Source organism: Gouania willdenowi, chromosome 12, assembly GCF_900634775.1.
Source record: "Gouania willdenowi chromosome 12, fGouWil2.1, whole genome shotgun sequence".
NCBI classification, from domain to species: Eukaryota; Metazoa; Chordata; class Actinopteri; order Blenniiformes; family Gobiesocidae; genus Gouania; species Gouania willdenowi.
In genome coordinates, this window is record NC_041055.1 from 14,440,289 (window position 1) to 14,455,849 (window position 15,561).

Consider the following 15,561-nt stretch of genomic DNA (forward strand, 5'->3'; position numbering starts at 1 on the left):
AAAGGGGAGAGAAAACAACCCTGTATGCCTGTCAGGCTCAGCCTGCACGTATCACCTCCTAAAACATAAATACATTTGCGCTGGTGAATAAAGGCTAAAAAGGCATAAATTGGAGCAATTGAGAGTTTGTTTTTTTCCCTCCTTAAAGTAACGTTACATTTCACAGTAATACATCTTTTGATTTCAGTAGCCAATAAATAAAGCTCAGTCCGTAGAGACATGGGTTGGAAACCGGAGGATGGCCGGTTCAAGTCCCAATGCGGACCAAAATACAAAAGCTGTTCTGGTAGCTGGAGAGGTGCCAGGGCACTTCTCGAGCACTGTCGAGGTGCCCTTGAGCAAGGCACCAAACCCCTCCGGTGCGCTCCCTTCATTGTAAAAGCAGCCCCACTCTGACATCTCTCCATTAATGCATGTCCACAGGTCCTGTTTGTGCACGTGTGTGAGAAGCATGTCCCTAAAAATAACAGAGTGCAATGTAATTTCCCTTCAGGGATTAATAAAGTAATTCAAATTCAAAAACTGTTGTTCAGCAACTAGCATGACACTGGTAAAAAGTTAAAAATATCTAAAAATACATTAAAATAAACGTTAATCAAAGATCATGTAAGTGAAAGAAAAGTTTGGAAAACAAAATGTGTCTAAGTGAGACTTCAACAACTGTAGGTGCCACTAGAAATGTGGAAAGTCTAGTTGAATAATGAATGAAGCACCTTTAGTGAAAGCCTGTAAAATCTCATGGAGCAACCATTTCCTCCATCGAAACCGTTGGTCAATAAACGAGACTAATGTGTTTACGCAGCATATAAATAGAATTCACTGCAACAATATAAATTCTCAAAGTGGGAAATAAATCCTGGGATTAGTTGGATATTAAAACAGAACTTACTATCAGACTGAAGATCTGGTACAAAAATTTTAATACACTTTTCACACAGTCAGAATGATTTTAATCCACCCGTTAATAAATTAAAACATTTTTTTTTTTTTTAACAGTAAACGAATCATCAGAGACAAACCCTCAGTTAATCCAAAGATCGGTGCCATTTAGATCAACCAGATTTCACCAACCTCAGCAACATGCATTAGCTGATGAGCTTCAGCTGCTGACTACAGAACTAAATAACCCAACAGTGATTCAGAAGGTCCTGGATTTAATGAACCTGTCAAACCAATGGCATCACATGAAATAAAAAGCTAGGCACCTAATCAAGGGAACACGTGTGTGAGGTCTGATTAAATTAGTAACTTTAAAATTAGTACAATAAACAAGAATAAAATGAAAGGAACACCTGCTTCAGCAAACGTTCTTATAGACTGAGCCCTCAGCGTAGTGAAATTCACAACTCACACACTTTAAATTTGGCAGTAATGCTTCAGCATTTGGAAATGTAGAAAACATACAAAAGGTTTCATCAGTATGATCGAAAAGATAATGTAAAGTTTTTATAATTATCATCAGTACAATCAAAATGCTAATTTAAAGGTCCAATATTGTTTACAGCAAATAAAATATTTGCATTTGTCATTTAAAAAAGGCAAACATCAAAAAGCTCAGATCACAGAAAAGGGCCCCCAGCTTGTATTGAACACAGGCAGTGTTTTTCTTCACTGATTTTCATTATGGAAAACACAACTTTATCCCTGCATCTGCCTGAAACTCACAAAGCAGAACAGTTATGTGTAGAAAACCAGGCCCGAGTGTTTCTGAGAGATGAGGGAAGGACCCATCGCCTGTTTGGGAACATATCACTAAAAATAAAACACATTATGTGTCAAATATAGGGCCTTAAAATCTGTTTTTATTTCAATGTGAGTTTCAGTCTCATCCAGCCTTACACACACACATGCACGCACGCACACACACACACACACAGGAAGTGGCAAAGAAATGATGAAAAACCAAAGTTCTGTTAACGCTATTTTTCTTCCTGACTCTGGCAGGCTTGTTAACACGTTTCCAGTATAACTGTTTCCCTCTTGCATCACAAGTAAGGGCAGCTGAGCTGGTTCAATAGTTTGTTCAGTGTGTTCGACGACAAGTTTAAGAAAAACATTCAGAATAATTTGTTCACATGCTGACTGAAATACCATCGCCATTTACAGAAGTTGATCAAAAACACTAAAAAACGTCTCAGTGCTCAAACGATGGTCAGTTCAAAAGAAGTTGCCTTCAAGTTCCTCGTTAGGTGGCAGTAATGGCACAGTGTAGCTTCTCAGTGACATCTCGTCCACAGTGACCGACGTGCTCATTAGCTCTGTGGCACATGGAGCTCTAATAGGCTTCAGTGGGAAGGCAGAGGCTGCAGCAGGGCCGTCGCTACCTGCTAGCTTCTGGGATGAGTCTTTTAAACCAGCGGCTGACGGCTACGTCTACTCTCAGGACCAACATGACTCCAAACAGCAGGAAGAAGCTGCTCACCAGGAACCCCGAGGCCTCAAACATTAACCTGAAAAGATACACACAAACAAACCTTTATAAGAGGGAAAAATTCAAAGGGTTTCTCATTTTTTTTTCCATATTTTCAGCTGATAGCGTCTCGCAAAATCTCTTCATGGTACAAAGTGACTGCACCAAACAATGAATACATTAGCCTGTTAGCTGTGGTAGAAAACCCAATATCAAGAGTGAAACTGCAAATGGGAATACGTGCACTTTTAAGCAAAGTTGCTAGCCATTGCCCCACCCAGCAGCCTTTGGGTCAAACCATTGATAGAATGATGTAATTTTAGATCAAATTAATATATTTCTTGTTAGGTTACTTTACTGTAGATTCCCCATCTTTTTAACCCTCCAGAGATTAATACTAGGCACAGTTGCCTTCATATTCTACATCAACTTTTAAAACAAATTGAACTTGTGTTTAACGGAAAATAATTTTGTTATTTAAAGCAGAACTAAGTCACTTTTTCAAGTAATACAAGTGTTATATACAAGTGGGGTGATCAGGGGGTCTTTCGTCCCCCCACTGCTGTCTCTGGCCAGAAAACCACGCTTGCAACTTTCCCTGCCTCTGGACCGGTACCAGTCTCTGTTTTCGTTCTCGCAACAACACGTACTGCTTTACGACAGCCCAATACACACTAAAGGTGCGTTCACACCGAACACAACTGTGGTGCAAGTTACTTAATTCTGCTTTAATGGTACGTACATTTATTGTGTTAATGTCTAAACCTATCATTAAAACTAAGTCTTAAAATCTAAATCTGGATGATGGGTTCTCCCAGACATTATCCCCTATCAACACCGCAATGAGGTTTTATAATGACCGTTTAGTTTATATATAATATGACAATTTAATCAACTTTCCTTGGTTGCATTTGTCACATATGGAGTTAACTTGTGTATGAAAAGCACTATACAATAAAATTTGCTTGGTTTTGTGAATAATTTTGATGTTTAAAGACATTTCTTCATAAAGGATTTGTTTCAGGGTCTAATCTCTTCACATTTCCTCCCCAGGGAGTGTTTCTAGGTGAGGATTTAACCTTATCAGCACTTAGTAGAATGAAGAATTTGAACAGAATCCGATATGAAATTATTTACATTTGATCTACAATTTTTTAACTTGTGGTCAAAGTGGACTTTTCACTGTATATGCATAAGAGCCAATTGGTTTTCAAATGTAGCTAGTCTCATAGCATTCCCTTACTTTGTGATTCAAACCATTCATTCAATGTTTTTTGGAGGTTTTGGTCCTGTTAGTTTATGGACTTTCCCTTTTAATGCATCATTTAAATGTAAAATGTATTGTGATGAGGTTTAATTATCCTGGAAATCAATAGATAAGTTACAATCCCTGTGTGCCACTAGGGGTACACATGCCACTGGTTGAAAATCCCTGCTGTAAATATGTGGACATAAGTCCATATTGCTAAGGAGAACATGATCCTGCATGCTCTAATGTGTGCTCACACATACAGTCCTAGTACTGCTAGCAGATGGCACTTTCACTGTGTCCATGTGCTCAAAGGGCTTTACTGTCAGTGAGTTCGTCTGAGCTGGAAAATCCATCCAAGCACTTACTTGGGTGCGAAAACCTTCCACACCATTAGGTGTCTCCTGAGGATAGCAGCTGCACAGACCGAGGCAAAGACCTGTGAAGAGAGCGAAGATGCAGCAGGGGGTGACGTGATACTGACGCACACTCAAAAAAACAAGAAACTGAGCCATAGAGACTAAAAAGACTAGTCTGATGGACGCTTATTTAACCTGTGCTCCATTTATGAAGAGGTAGCGCGTGGACAGCTGGAGAAGCGCAGCGCTGAAATGCAGAGGATGTTCCCTCAGCCTCATTTCCATGACTGCATCCTCAGCTTCATCCCCACAGGCTCGGCCTCCTCTGCTGCCACGGACCTCACACACCAGGGGCCAGAACAGCAGCAAGGGACACCCAGCTGAAAGCAGCGTGAGGAAGGATATCATCCCGCTGTATATTATTATTCACCACGGATTCTAAACATGACCACATTCAAGTTTTTTGCCACTTTATACTAATGACAAAGATCAAAAGAAAGAGTGCAAATAAAGTTTCAGCAATGTGAAAAAGCCTTAAAATACTAAAAAAGGAGTTGTTATCTCCTTTAAACAAACATTAAGCTGATCATTAAAAAGTAGGCTTGTTTTTTTTTCATAAGATGCTTTGAAAATTCTAATTTGGAAAAAATGTAAATGATAGAAATTTGATACATGCGGATTTTAGGCATTTTGCTAAAATCTCAAACTTGTTCTGTTCTGAACTTTAGAACCTAAAGTCACAGGTTTGATCTTGTATCTGTGGGAAAATTGAAAGAAAATAGTTTTAACCAGTGTTCATTTAGATTTTAGACAAACATCATACATTTATTAACAATTATTATCCTCCTGCTGCCAGAGGAGATGAAACCAAGTCTTGACTACCTCTGATTGGCTCATTTTAGCTAGCCACGCCCCATAGAGTAACAGACTGGACAGTATTACTCCTGAATGGCCGTATCTGGAAATTTCAGTCAATTTCATCATAGTCTAACGTCTAGTTTTCTGTGGAAAAAATTCACTTACAAAAAAATGAGTTAACACAATATTAGGAAAGATTCCAAATGATCTTCTACGCTTGAAGTGTGGATCCTAGTCAATGGAATTATTCTGTTATCACTCCTGTGAAATCTATGTTGGCAAACATTTTTTAAAGACATTTCTGCAGTGTAAAATGGCTGTGGCCCAATGCTGGGTTGATATGTTCAGGGGCTTATGGAGAGAAACTAACCTACCTGCAAATAGTATGTGTGACGCAAAGGTGTTGAGGGTAACCAGTGTGGCGGGCAGTAAGGTCCCCGTGTGTCCATCAGGGAATCCCACAAAAGCAGCGCTCCACTGAATGGAAGGGAAGGTGGGCAGGTGACCCGTGGCATGGAAGAACTCTGTGGAAGCCAAAGACCACAGCACTACTGGAGTCCAGGGCACATTAAAACCACCTGATGGGAGGCAATGAGAGCTGTGTGAGCGAAGCTACGCCTTAAAGGGATCCTCCACTGTTTTTACAAATGTGGCCTAAAATCTTTCCTCATTAGAAGAGCTATACTTAACAAAAACACATTATTTTGCACCACATTCATTTTATTATCTTTCCAGTCATCTTGAAATCACAGACGTCACACACACCCATTTGCCAGTAAACATCCCATTGTTTTCTATTGGAGTGAAGCACTGGTTTTTAGATCATTTTGCAGTTTTTTCGGTCAAAATTCTAATTTGTGCTAGAGGTTTTCCATACGATATTGATATTGGTTCGATATCAGTTAGAAAATGAATATTACATTTTAACGGACTGCATCTAAAATCTCCGATATATATTATATTGTATTTATTCAATTGTAGAATACTGTAGATATTATGTTGAAGGTTAAAATGTATGTAACCAATTGGTAAATAATAAAAGGGGCCGGTTTTTCTCATACATACTGTCGCTGACTATTGTTCTCTGTTTGAGTAACATCATTTGATCAACCCTTTCCCAACATTCCACACTACAAAATAAGTAATAAAAGTATGTATGATTTGTGCTGACATCGTACCAATACTCAAGGCTACAATATCGGTATCATATCGGAAGTGAAAAAGTTGTATCGGGACATCCCTAATCTGTGCTGCTTTTGGTTGCTCTAAATAATCAGAAAAAGTTACAGATGTTGATGTAACCCCTCATTGGTTTACTGAAAGAGAATTAGAACATCACCCCAAAAACTATCTGTGACCGCAGGGGGCGACAGTTCTAATTCTGTGGATTGGTAGTAGTAGGGCTGCCTGATTATGGCCAAAATGATAATCACATAATTATTTTTTATCAATATTGAAATCGTGATTTATAAACACAATTATTTATCATGTTAGGAAAAAATTTCTACTTTTAAAAAAACAATAAGAACTGTTTACATTGCAAAATGTAGCCCTAAATTAAAAAATGTACCAAAAAAATTAAAGAAATGAACCTAAGAATTTAAAATGTACCAAGGGTTAACTGAATAAATACATTGGAAACAATTACAGCTCACACCTTTCATTAATCCACCAAAACCTGACTAAAGGTTGATAACGTGCCTGATTAGATGTGTAGCAGAGCCCATATTATAAATGTAAATACTGCCGACAATCAGGTTAGTTTAGTCGTGGCAACCAAAATCATGATCACAATTAAAATGTGATTAATTGTGCAGCCCTAGGTAGTAGACAATGAAGCAGAGAAGAAGAGGTCAGTGCTGATGCTCTGGTGGCTGAAGTTAGCGAGTAAATCATGGACTGTTGAAGGACTCCCACCCAAAAGGACTTGTTTCCTCAGGGTTTGTAAATCAACAATAGGTTGTTTACAGGCAAATGGGACTGTGTGAAGTGTGAAGATGGCAGAATTAGGGCTGCACAATTAATCGAATTTTAATCGTGATCACTATTTTGGTTGCCATGATTAAATAAATCTGATTGTTGTTAATATTTACATTTATAATACGGGCTCTGCACTCTGTAATAGTGTATTCATTCAGTTTGCCTTTGGTACATTTTAAATTCTTGGGTTAATTTTTTAAAACATTTTTATTATAATTATTACTAAAAGCTTAATTTTGCACTGTGAACTGTACACATATTGTTTGTTTAAAAGTAGTGTAATAAAAACAGTTCTTTAAACGTTGTATGTGATAAATGAAAATAAAAACAAACAACTTACAAGTGTAACAAAAATAAACAAAAAACTAAAACAATAAATTAACTAATGGTAAACATCATCTCTGTTTTTTACCAAATATGATAAATAATTGTGATTATAATCGGGATTAAAATAACAATCAAAATAATCACGATTATCAATTTGGCCATAATCATGAAGCCCTAGGCGGAATACAGGTTCTAAAATGGTAAAGTAGACCCATTCTTAAAGGTTAATAAATGAAGATGGTGCAAAATAATGCGTTTTGTTTAGCATAGATCTTCTGATGAGGAAATGTCAAAGATTTTAGGCCACATTTGTAAAAACAGTGGAGGATCACTTTAAACCTGAGGAACAAAGTAGAATAAGACGGTCCTACCAACGTGGGCTCCATGCAGGCTGTATAAGGTGGTGGAGGAGGCGTGGATGTGCAGTAGAGAGGCCATTTGCAGCAGCAGCAGGAGAAAGGACAGCGCCATGCCCTCTGGGTGCAGCAGCAGCAGTCCCATACCCAGCAGGCCGCTAAACAACAGCACAGGTGCAGAGTAGACCGTTCCCAGTCCGTAGGCCTCCACGGCAGGCCTGTGGTCCGCCTCGCTGCTCCCACTCACATCTCCATCGTCTAGGGATCGTCGCATGCGCTGGTAGATCTGTGGGATCAGGTGGTGCAGCTCTGCTTGGGGGCTGATCCCAGTGCTCGCTCTGTAGCGAGGCGGAGGAAGAGAGGAACTTCGGCCCGAAGCTGACGCTCTGGTCTTTAGGAACACAGTGAGAGGATCGCACAGTATGAGGAGCATCCCCAGTCCCAGGAGGCAGAAGGCAGTCCTGGGGAGAGCCAGCTGAGCCAACCGGATCAACTCAGTCAGATTCCTGAAACTATCCTCTGGAGTGGCGCCGACGGCCCAGTGCAGCCCGAGGCACACGGACAGCAGTGGCAGGATCCAGCGAGCCGTGAACACAGTCACCCCTGAGGCGTTTAGATTCCCATAATGGCACAGCCAGCGCCTCAGCAGGAACGTCCATAAACAGAGCGCGGCCACTGCGAGGACGTAGTGAAGGTTCTTCAGCCGGCTGTCCTGCAAACGGGACAGCGGTGAGAGGAAGAGTGATGGCTGGCACGAGCCCAGCTCTTCACGACATCCATGGAAGGAAAGCGAGAGGTAAAAGCTGCCAACGAGGAGGCCCAGGCAGCCCAGGAGGGTGCTGCTTTCTTTCCTCACAGCAGAAGGAGACACCACCATGGAGGGGAGGGGCCCTGCACATTTTAAAGAGTCGTGGCTTGGTGGCAGCAGCAGCCCCTTCCAGTTCAGATGTACTGGGATGTAGAGGGCAAGGGACAATGCTAAAAAGGTCACGACCCGTCCTTCTGCGATCACGTAGCTGTCCGACAGCAGAGAGGCACAGCGAAGCATCAGCACCACGAGTGGAGGGACGAGCAGCTGGCGCAGCTTCAGCCAGCCCACCACCTTTGGAGCTTTGCTTCCATTCTTTGACACGAACGAATCCTTCAGCAAACACACTTTCCAGAAAAAGACAATTTCTGAGCTGACGGCACCGGCTGCAAAGCACCACACAACCTCCATGTAACCATGTGTGTAGAGCTGAACGACGGCCACGCTCACACTGACACAAGCTGCCACCTTGACTGATGTTTTCAGCCCTGCACTACTCTCCCTGATCAGCAGCAGCGACATCTCAGACAGGATGAGACACATCAGACAGGCCAAGGCCAGGATGGTGAACCCTGCCACCATCTTGAAAGGGTTGAATCGAGCCCAGGTGGCTCGACAGGTGTCTCTGACGGAGGCGAGATAAGCCTGTAGAAAGGACAGCAGCTGAGGGGACGGCGAGCGGCCGCCTCTGAGGGACGAAAGGTACTCAGAGGAGATGTGGGAAAACTCAGCCTTCAGCTGCGAGAGGCTCTCCAGGGGAATGTCTTTGGCCAGGCTGGAATACGTCTCCAGGAAACGGTTGACCTTTGGAGGAAGAAATAACGCTGAACTTTTGATCTTTCAAATATGTGAATCCAAAATGTCCAGGCTGGGTTGCTAACTGGACAACCGACCTGTTTTGCATTGATCCACAGTGCCTCCAACTGGCTGAGGCCTCCAACTGCACCTTCTGTCTGCTGGTGTGAAGGGAATAAAGGTAGAAGGACTTGGCCCACACTGCTGTAGGGAATGGGAATCCCCAGGAGCAGCGCCAAAGTGGGAACCAAGTCAGTTTGAGGCACTACATCTGGTTCATCCTGGAGAAACAATAACAAAGGAACATGTTAGCAATCTTCAATTATCTAAATGTGAATTCATCACAGAGGACTGAGTAAATATCTTAGTTATACACTTTCCAATTGCCTCCAATTAATAAATAAACCTCACTTCATTCATCGATGCAATCATCTCCTGAACTTTAACACTTTTCACAGCGTATTATGTAACGGTCTGATTACATCAGTGTGATGGGCGTGTACAGAAGCAGAGCCAAAAAATAGAAGTAGAAATGCATTGTCATTGATGATCTGATGTCCTATGCGTAATGCAGCAAAGCATAGTGGGGATTAGGTTTGAGTACTGTACTGTGAATGGCCATAAATAATGAAACAATAATATTGAAAGCTTTTCAATGTGACACAAATATGTTGTATCTGTACACAAAGATTTGATTGATGATTTTTATTGTATTATTTTTACTTTATTGTGGAAAGTAAACTACTGTAACTGGCCTGTGTTTCTTCTTGTCTTTTAGAGACGCTGCTACAGTCTGGTGGGCTGTCATTTTAGAGAATGCAAAAGTCCCAACATTGTCCAACATATTTAAATATGCTCAAATATCAAAATCTATTGTTTTTTGGGTTTTTTTTTAAACCAACATAAAGGAATAAAAACCAGACAATCTATTTTAGATATGCACTTGAAAAAAAATATTGCAATTTCTTCTGTTTTATACCTTAAAGCTAATGGAGAACTAAATCCCAGTCATTATTGATTTTAATATTTAGTATTCAGGTAACTAATTGACAAAATTGGAAACTGACAAATCTTAAGACTACACCTATATACTTATATTTGATTATTGGGAGGGGTGTCTTCCCACTGCTGCTAATAGAACTTTACTGGTCTAAATATATCTATGTAATAATAAAAAAATGAAAATATGAAGCTGTGCTGCATTGTGGGGCTTACTAACAAAGCTTCACAGCGAGAGGATGAAAGTCAGAGCGATTGGTTGAACTAACCATCTTGTTATGTGAACGTTTTGTGTGTACACACAACCCACTACGTAACAACAATGGTGTGTGTCTGTTATCCCTGTTGTTTCTTCCTGTTTTGTAACTGTGTTTAGGATAATTTGAAACATGCTTTTCAAAGATTATTTGACATCTTTTTAACTGATCTTCCTTGATATATTCTTTTTTTTAAACTAAGAATAAAAGACTTTTATATAAATTTGTCAAATTGAGATCAATGACGATGGCTAAGTATCATCTTCACCAAAGTTTTGTAGCCATCTCTATTGAGAATTGGCTACATAGTTGATGTAAATCTCCCTTTTTTTAATACAGATTTCTGTACTTAAAACATGATTTATTGTCACTCAAAATTTCACATCAACTGTAACCACTAAGAGTTAAATTAGCCTAAATTAGCCATGTATGTCATGTAGCTTTGAAAAACTTTATTTGTTATGAGTATGTAATTTTTAGGTTGTACCATAATTCACACTTATTAATCTGGGCTATTATACAACTCCAAAAAACTCCCCATCTTTTTTTTTATCATTTTTTTTTCACCTCCAAACAATTTAATCACCACACTAGGGTTTCCCACCTGTGATGGAGGCCCAGCAAAGATAGGAAATGGGCTGTAGAGGAAGATAGCAGCGTCGGTTTCTTTTTGGCTTTCACCTCCGTGATCTCCACTGTCAGTCATTCCATGATCACCCATCACCACCAGGAGGGTGTCATTCTGCAGCCGCTCAATCACAGACCTGAAGGAAACAGACGGAATAAATATAAGACAGGAGTTTGCAATGCTACTCCATCTGTCAAAACGTTGGTACATTATCTACAGCGTACTGTTCTTTTGCTTCAATGTGGCATCATTTATTGACAGCAGCTCATAATGACAAGTCTGTAGCACCGATGTTAATGTCTGACCTAATGACTCCGTCCATCTGGGTGAGTTTGTCTGCCATGGCCGGATGGTCGGGTCCAAACCTGTGACCACAGTGATCCACCCCAAGGAAATGAGCCACCAGGACATCCCAGTCACCGCCCACCACTGCTCACAACCAACGACAACAGAGGAAAGGTCACCAGTTTATTTACATCATAAACACAAACAGGGAATCATCAGGAGGCAATGGCTTTTCTTTGCCTGTTTTTTTTAAATAAACAGACAAGATGATAATTTAAAAAAGAACAAATAATAGAAATACACAAACACATTAAAATCACTGCAATACATTTCATAATATTCTATGATTTTCAGTTTCTTTGCTTTTTCCATTTAGAGAAACATTGCTGGATTTTTTTATGAATACAAAAACCTTTTCAACTACAAATTCCCTTACTCAATTTAAAAAGTGTCAAATAAAAAAATTAAAATTGTTACTACTTTTCACTCAATAACTCCAGTCTTTTAAAATATGCAATATCTACACTTTGCACACTTTAAACTTATTTATCATTTTTCTTAACGCTCTGTTCTGATCTCCAATCTTCATACGGACTAGTTGGGTAGATGTGCTGCAGGATGCCGTTGTCAACAGTGTGCAGATCCTTGACATTGAAGGATGGGAAGGGCAGAGAGCGGTGGAACTTTTTAGGGAAAAGACTTTCCCAGGTGTCATCGCCCATGAAAACCACCCGCTTACCTGTGAAGGAAAGGAATATAGAACAGGTCAATAAACAACCATCACTTTACGTGATTTATTTGTTTTTGTTTTAAAACTGTACACGAATCGTCATGTGAACTAAATATATGTACATAAGTTTATATAAGTATATATATATATAAGAATACTGTAAGGCGTAAAAGGAATTCTGTTGCTTTCATTAATGCTGAGAAAATAAATTATTCCAAATTACAGACAATTTTTACCAAGTGATGATAAAAGCAATTGACAAAGTATTTTTGTAGAAGAAAAAAGAGACTCGTTGTGAGGAGGATGACTTTGTTGCTTAAGATTGACCTTTGCATTATGCTACTGTTCCTGATTTTCAAATTTAGGCTGTTGGAAAATAAGTGACGGAAAAACACAGGAATTGAATGAACTATGGTATAAAACTGATGGAGGCTGTGATGTCTGTCATATGCACAAAATGACTCCAAAAACACACAAAGCAGAAATATTAAACAAAATGACTACAAATGAACAAATAAATAACCCAATATGAATAAAACAACAACAAAGATGACAAAATTACACAAAATGATTACAAAACACACAAAACAACCCACATTATTGATATAACACAACACTTAAAAAAAAAAAAATTAGATTAAAATATATAAATAAAAAAACAACCACAAAAACTATTTGTTTTTTCCTGTGCTAATGCTCAGATTGGTAATTTTTCTAAACACTGACATGAATGTTGATAATGTGGCCCTCGAATCAAACACAATCACATTTTGTGGCCCCCACTGTTATCAAAGTTGCCCATCTCTGATCTGGAGCTTACAGGTGCTGGTCATATAATTAGAATATCATGAAAAAAGTTGATTTATTTCAGTAATTAAACACAGACTGATATATCTCAAATGTTTATTTCTTTTCATTTTGATGATTATAACTGACAATTAATGAAAATCCCAAATTCAGCATCTCAGAAAATTAGAATATTACTTAAGAACGATACAAAAACAATATTTCTACAAATGTTGGCCAACTCAAAAGTATGAACATGAAACGTATGAGCATGTACAGCACTCAATACTTAGTTGGGGTTCCTGTTGCCTGAATTACTGCAGCAATAAGGTGTGACATGGAGTGGATCAGTCTGTAGCACTGCTCAGGTGTTATGAGAGACCAGGTTGCTCCGATAGTTGTCTTCAGCTCTTCTGCGCTGTTGGGTCTGACCCATCAATAGGTTAGGGTCACGGTTAGGGTTAGTTAGTCCTTAACGTAGGTTAGGGTCACGGTTAGGGTTAGTTAGTCCGTAATGTAGGTTAGGTAGACCGTAACGTAATTTAGGGTTATGGTTAGTTAGTCCTTAACGTAGGTTAGGGTTATGGTTAGTTAGTCCTTAACGTAGGTTAGGGTTACGGTTAGTTAGTCCTTAACGTAGGTTAGGGTTACGGTTAGGGTTAGTTAGTCCGTAATGTAGGTTAGGTAGACCGTAACGTAATTTAGGGTTATGGTTAGTTAGTCCTTAACGTAGGTTAGGGTTACGGTTAGGGTTAGTTAGTCCGTAATGTAGGTTAGGTAGACCGTAACGTAATTTAGGGTTATGGTTAGTTAGTCCATAACGTAGGTTAGGGTTATGGTTAGTTAGTCCTTAACGTAGGTTAGAGTTATGGTTAGTTAGTCCTTAACGTAGGTTAGGGTTATGGTTAGTTAGCCCTTAACGTAGGTTAGGGTTATGGTTAGTTAGTCCTTAACGTAGGTTAGGGTTACGGTTAGGGTTAGTTAGTCCGTAAAGTAGTTGACATATTAATACAAACGGAAGTACAGGTGCGTAGCATCTCATTGGCCAGTTTAGGTCACGTGGTGCACCTATCAGTCACCTAAACTGGCCAATGAGGGGCGTTGGGTAAAGATAAAATGATATACTGATACGTGTTACGTATTGACAGCCACTGCAACCCCCCCCCCCCAAAAAAAAAAAAAAAACATCCTGCCCTATGCTCCTTTAAGGACTGCCTATATTCATGTTAAGATGTTGATACTCACCAGTTTGACCAAACTGGTGGATCAGATTATCTTCTAAGATGGCACTGGATGCAAAGTTGTTCCCCACATCCACAAAGGTCGGGAGTGACCCTGTGGTGAAGCCCTTGATCCTCTGCATGGTGGTGGTGGGTGGGTCAGCGCGGAACGGGTACAGACGGCTGTGGGTGGGCTTTGATGACACCATCTTCTCCAGAACGGGTAGCTTGTTCTCATATGGCCGGGGCGACTGGTTGTCCGGGTCGAACCGGGCAAAGTCAATCTTCAGGGCGTCGATGATGAGGATAATCACTTTCCTGAAGCGCGGTTTGGAGCTGCAGAAGTTGACCTGCGGGTCCTCATGTCCGGGCTGCAGCACGTCCTCACAGGTGCTCGTCCGGTTTACTTCAAGTCTGACCAGCAGGAAGCCGCTCACGAACACGTAGATGCCTACAAAGTAGACCAAGCACACCCAGAGGAGCAGGGACAGCAACAGCAGCCCCTTCATCCTTATCTCCCGTCAAAACAGAGACATGTGCGGTCACACTGACGCTTAGCTAGGACGGTAACACACCCGTAGCTGACATGAGGATGGCGGAGTCCACGTTAGCTCAGCCGGCTTCTCTCTCTGACCTTGTAGTGGCGGACTTCCGTCCTCTGTCAGGGTGAGGGAGGACGTCACTGTGTGTGTGTGTCAACACGAGCCCTGCAGGTGTCTCATGTCAACACGGAGCCCACACACGCTCTCACTTCTTTGGGACTCCGATACAGTGAGATTAGAATGCCTGGTGACGGATGGGAACGAGCCCGGCGGAAGTTGATGACGGAAGACTATCTCTGCTGCACAAATAACACTTTTCCCTGCTTTTTGCCTTTTAGGCTAAAATTTGTACTAAGGCAAGAGTATCACGCTCATTTGCTTATTACAATTTATTAAAAAACAACAACATTGTAATTATCCCTTTGTTTGTTTGTCTTAACGTTAATGTAAATAGATACAGCCTCTGATACTATTTCGAATATTTTTTTAAACTATCTGGTAAAAATGTATTTGAAGTTAATACTTTATTGAATGTACCTTGGTTATTTCTGAATATTTTTTATCAACCAACTTTCAAATGCCTTGAAAAGGTTTTTGTACACAAGCCACAATATAAATAAAAGGAGAAAATAGACATTTAATTGTTATAGAGGATGTATGCTTGTCATTCTCTCAGGTAATTCGAGAATGACCGTGGCTATTGAAACGTATGAATAGACTACCAGTTTATTCATACGGAGTGCCCCGCATTGGCCAGTTTAGGTGACGATAGGTGCACCACGTGACACAAAGTCCCCTCAGTTTTATTTTAGCTCATATTTATTTTTAGCTACCCCGCTAACCCTTTTATTTTAGCCCTAACCCAGGAAATACTTTAAAATTTTTATTTTTTGTACATGTATTTTTAAAGGGGGAATTTGCCGTGTTAAATATGTTAAAATGAAAGAAGAAAAAAAAGTGACAAATGTGGGA

General features: G+C 40.2%; 1 protein-coding gene across 1 annotated transcript; it reads right to left on the reverse strand.

Moving 5' to 3' along the window:
- Positions 1–903: 903 nt before the first annotated feature.
- pigo (phosphatidylinositol glycan anchor biosynthesis, class O) lies at positions 904–14,863 on the reverse strand. The gene is made up of 10 exons (XM_028463293.1): positions 14,073–14,863; positions 11,907–12,050; positions 11,332–11,455; positions 11,003–11,162; positions 9,241–9,423; positions 7,555–9,151; positions 5,251–5,454; positions 4,214–4,398; positions 4,028–4,098; positions 904–2,450 (listed from the first exon to the last, which is right to left on the reverse strand). The coding sequence occupies exons 1-10, from the start codon at positions 14,554–14,556 to the stop codon at positions 2,321–2,323; spliced, it is 3,282 nt and encodes a 1,093-aa protein (XP_028319094.1). The 5' UTR covers positions 14,557–14,863; the 3' UTR covers positions 904–2,320.
- Positions 14,864–15,561: the final 698 nt, after the last annotated feature.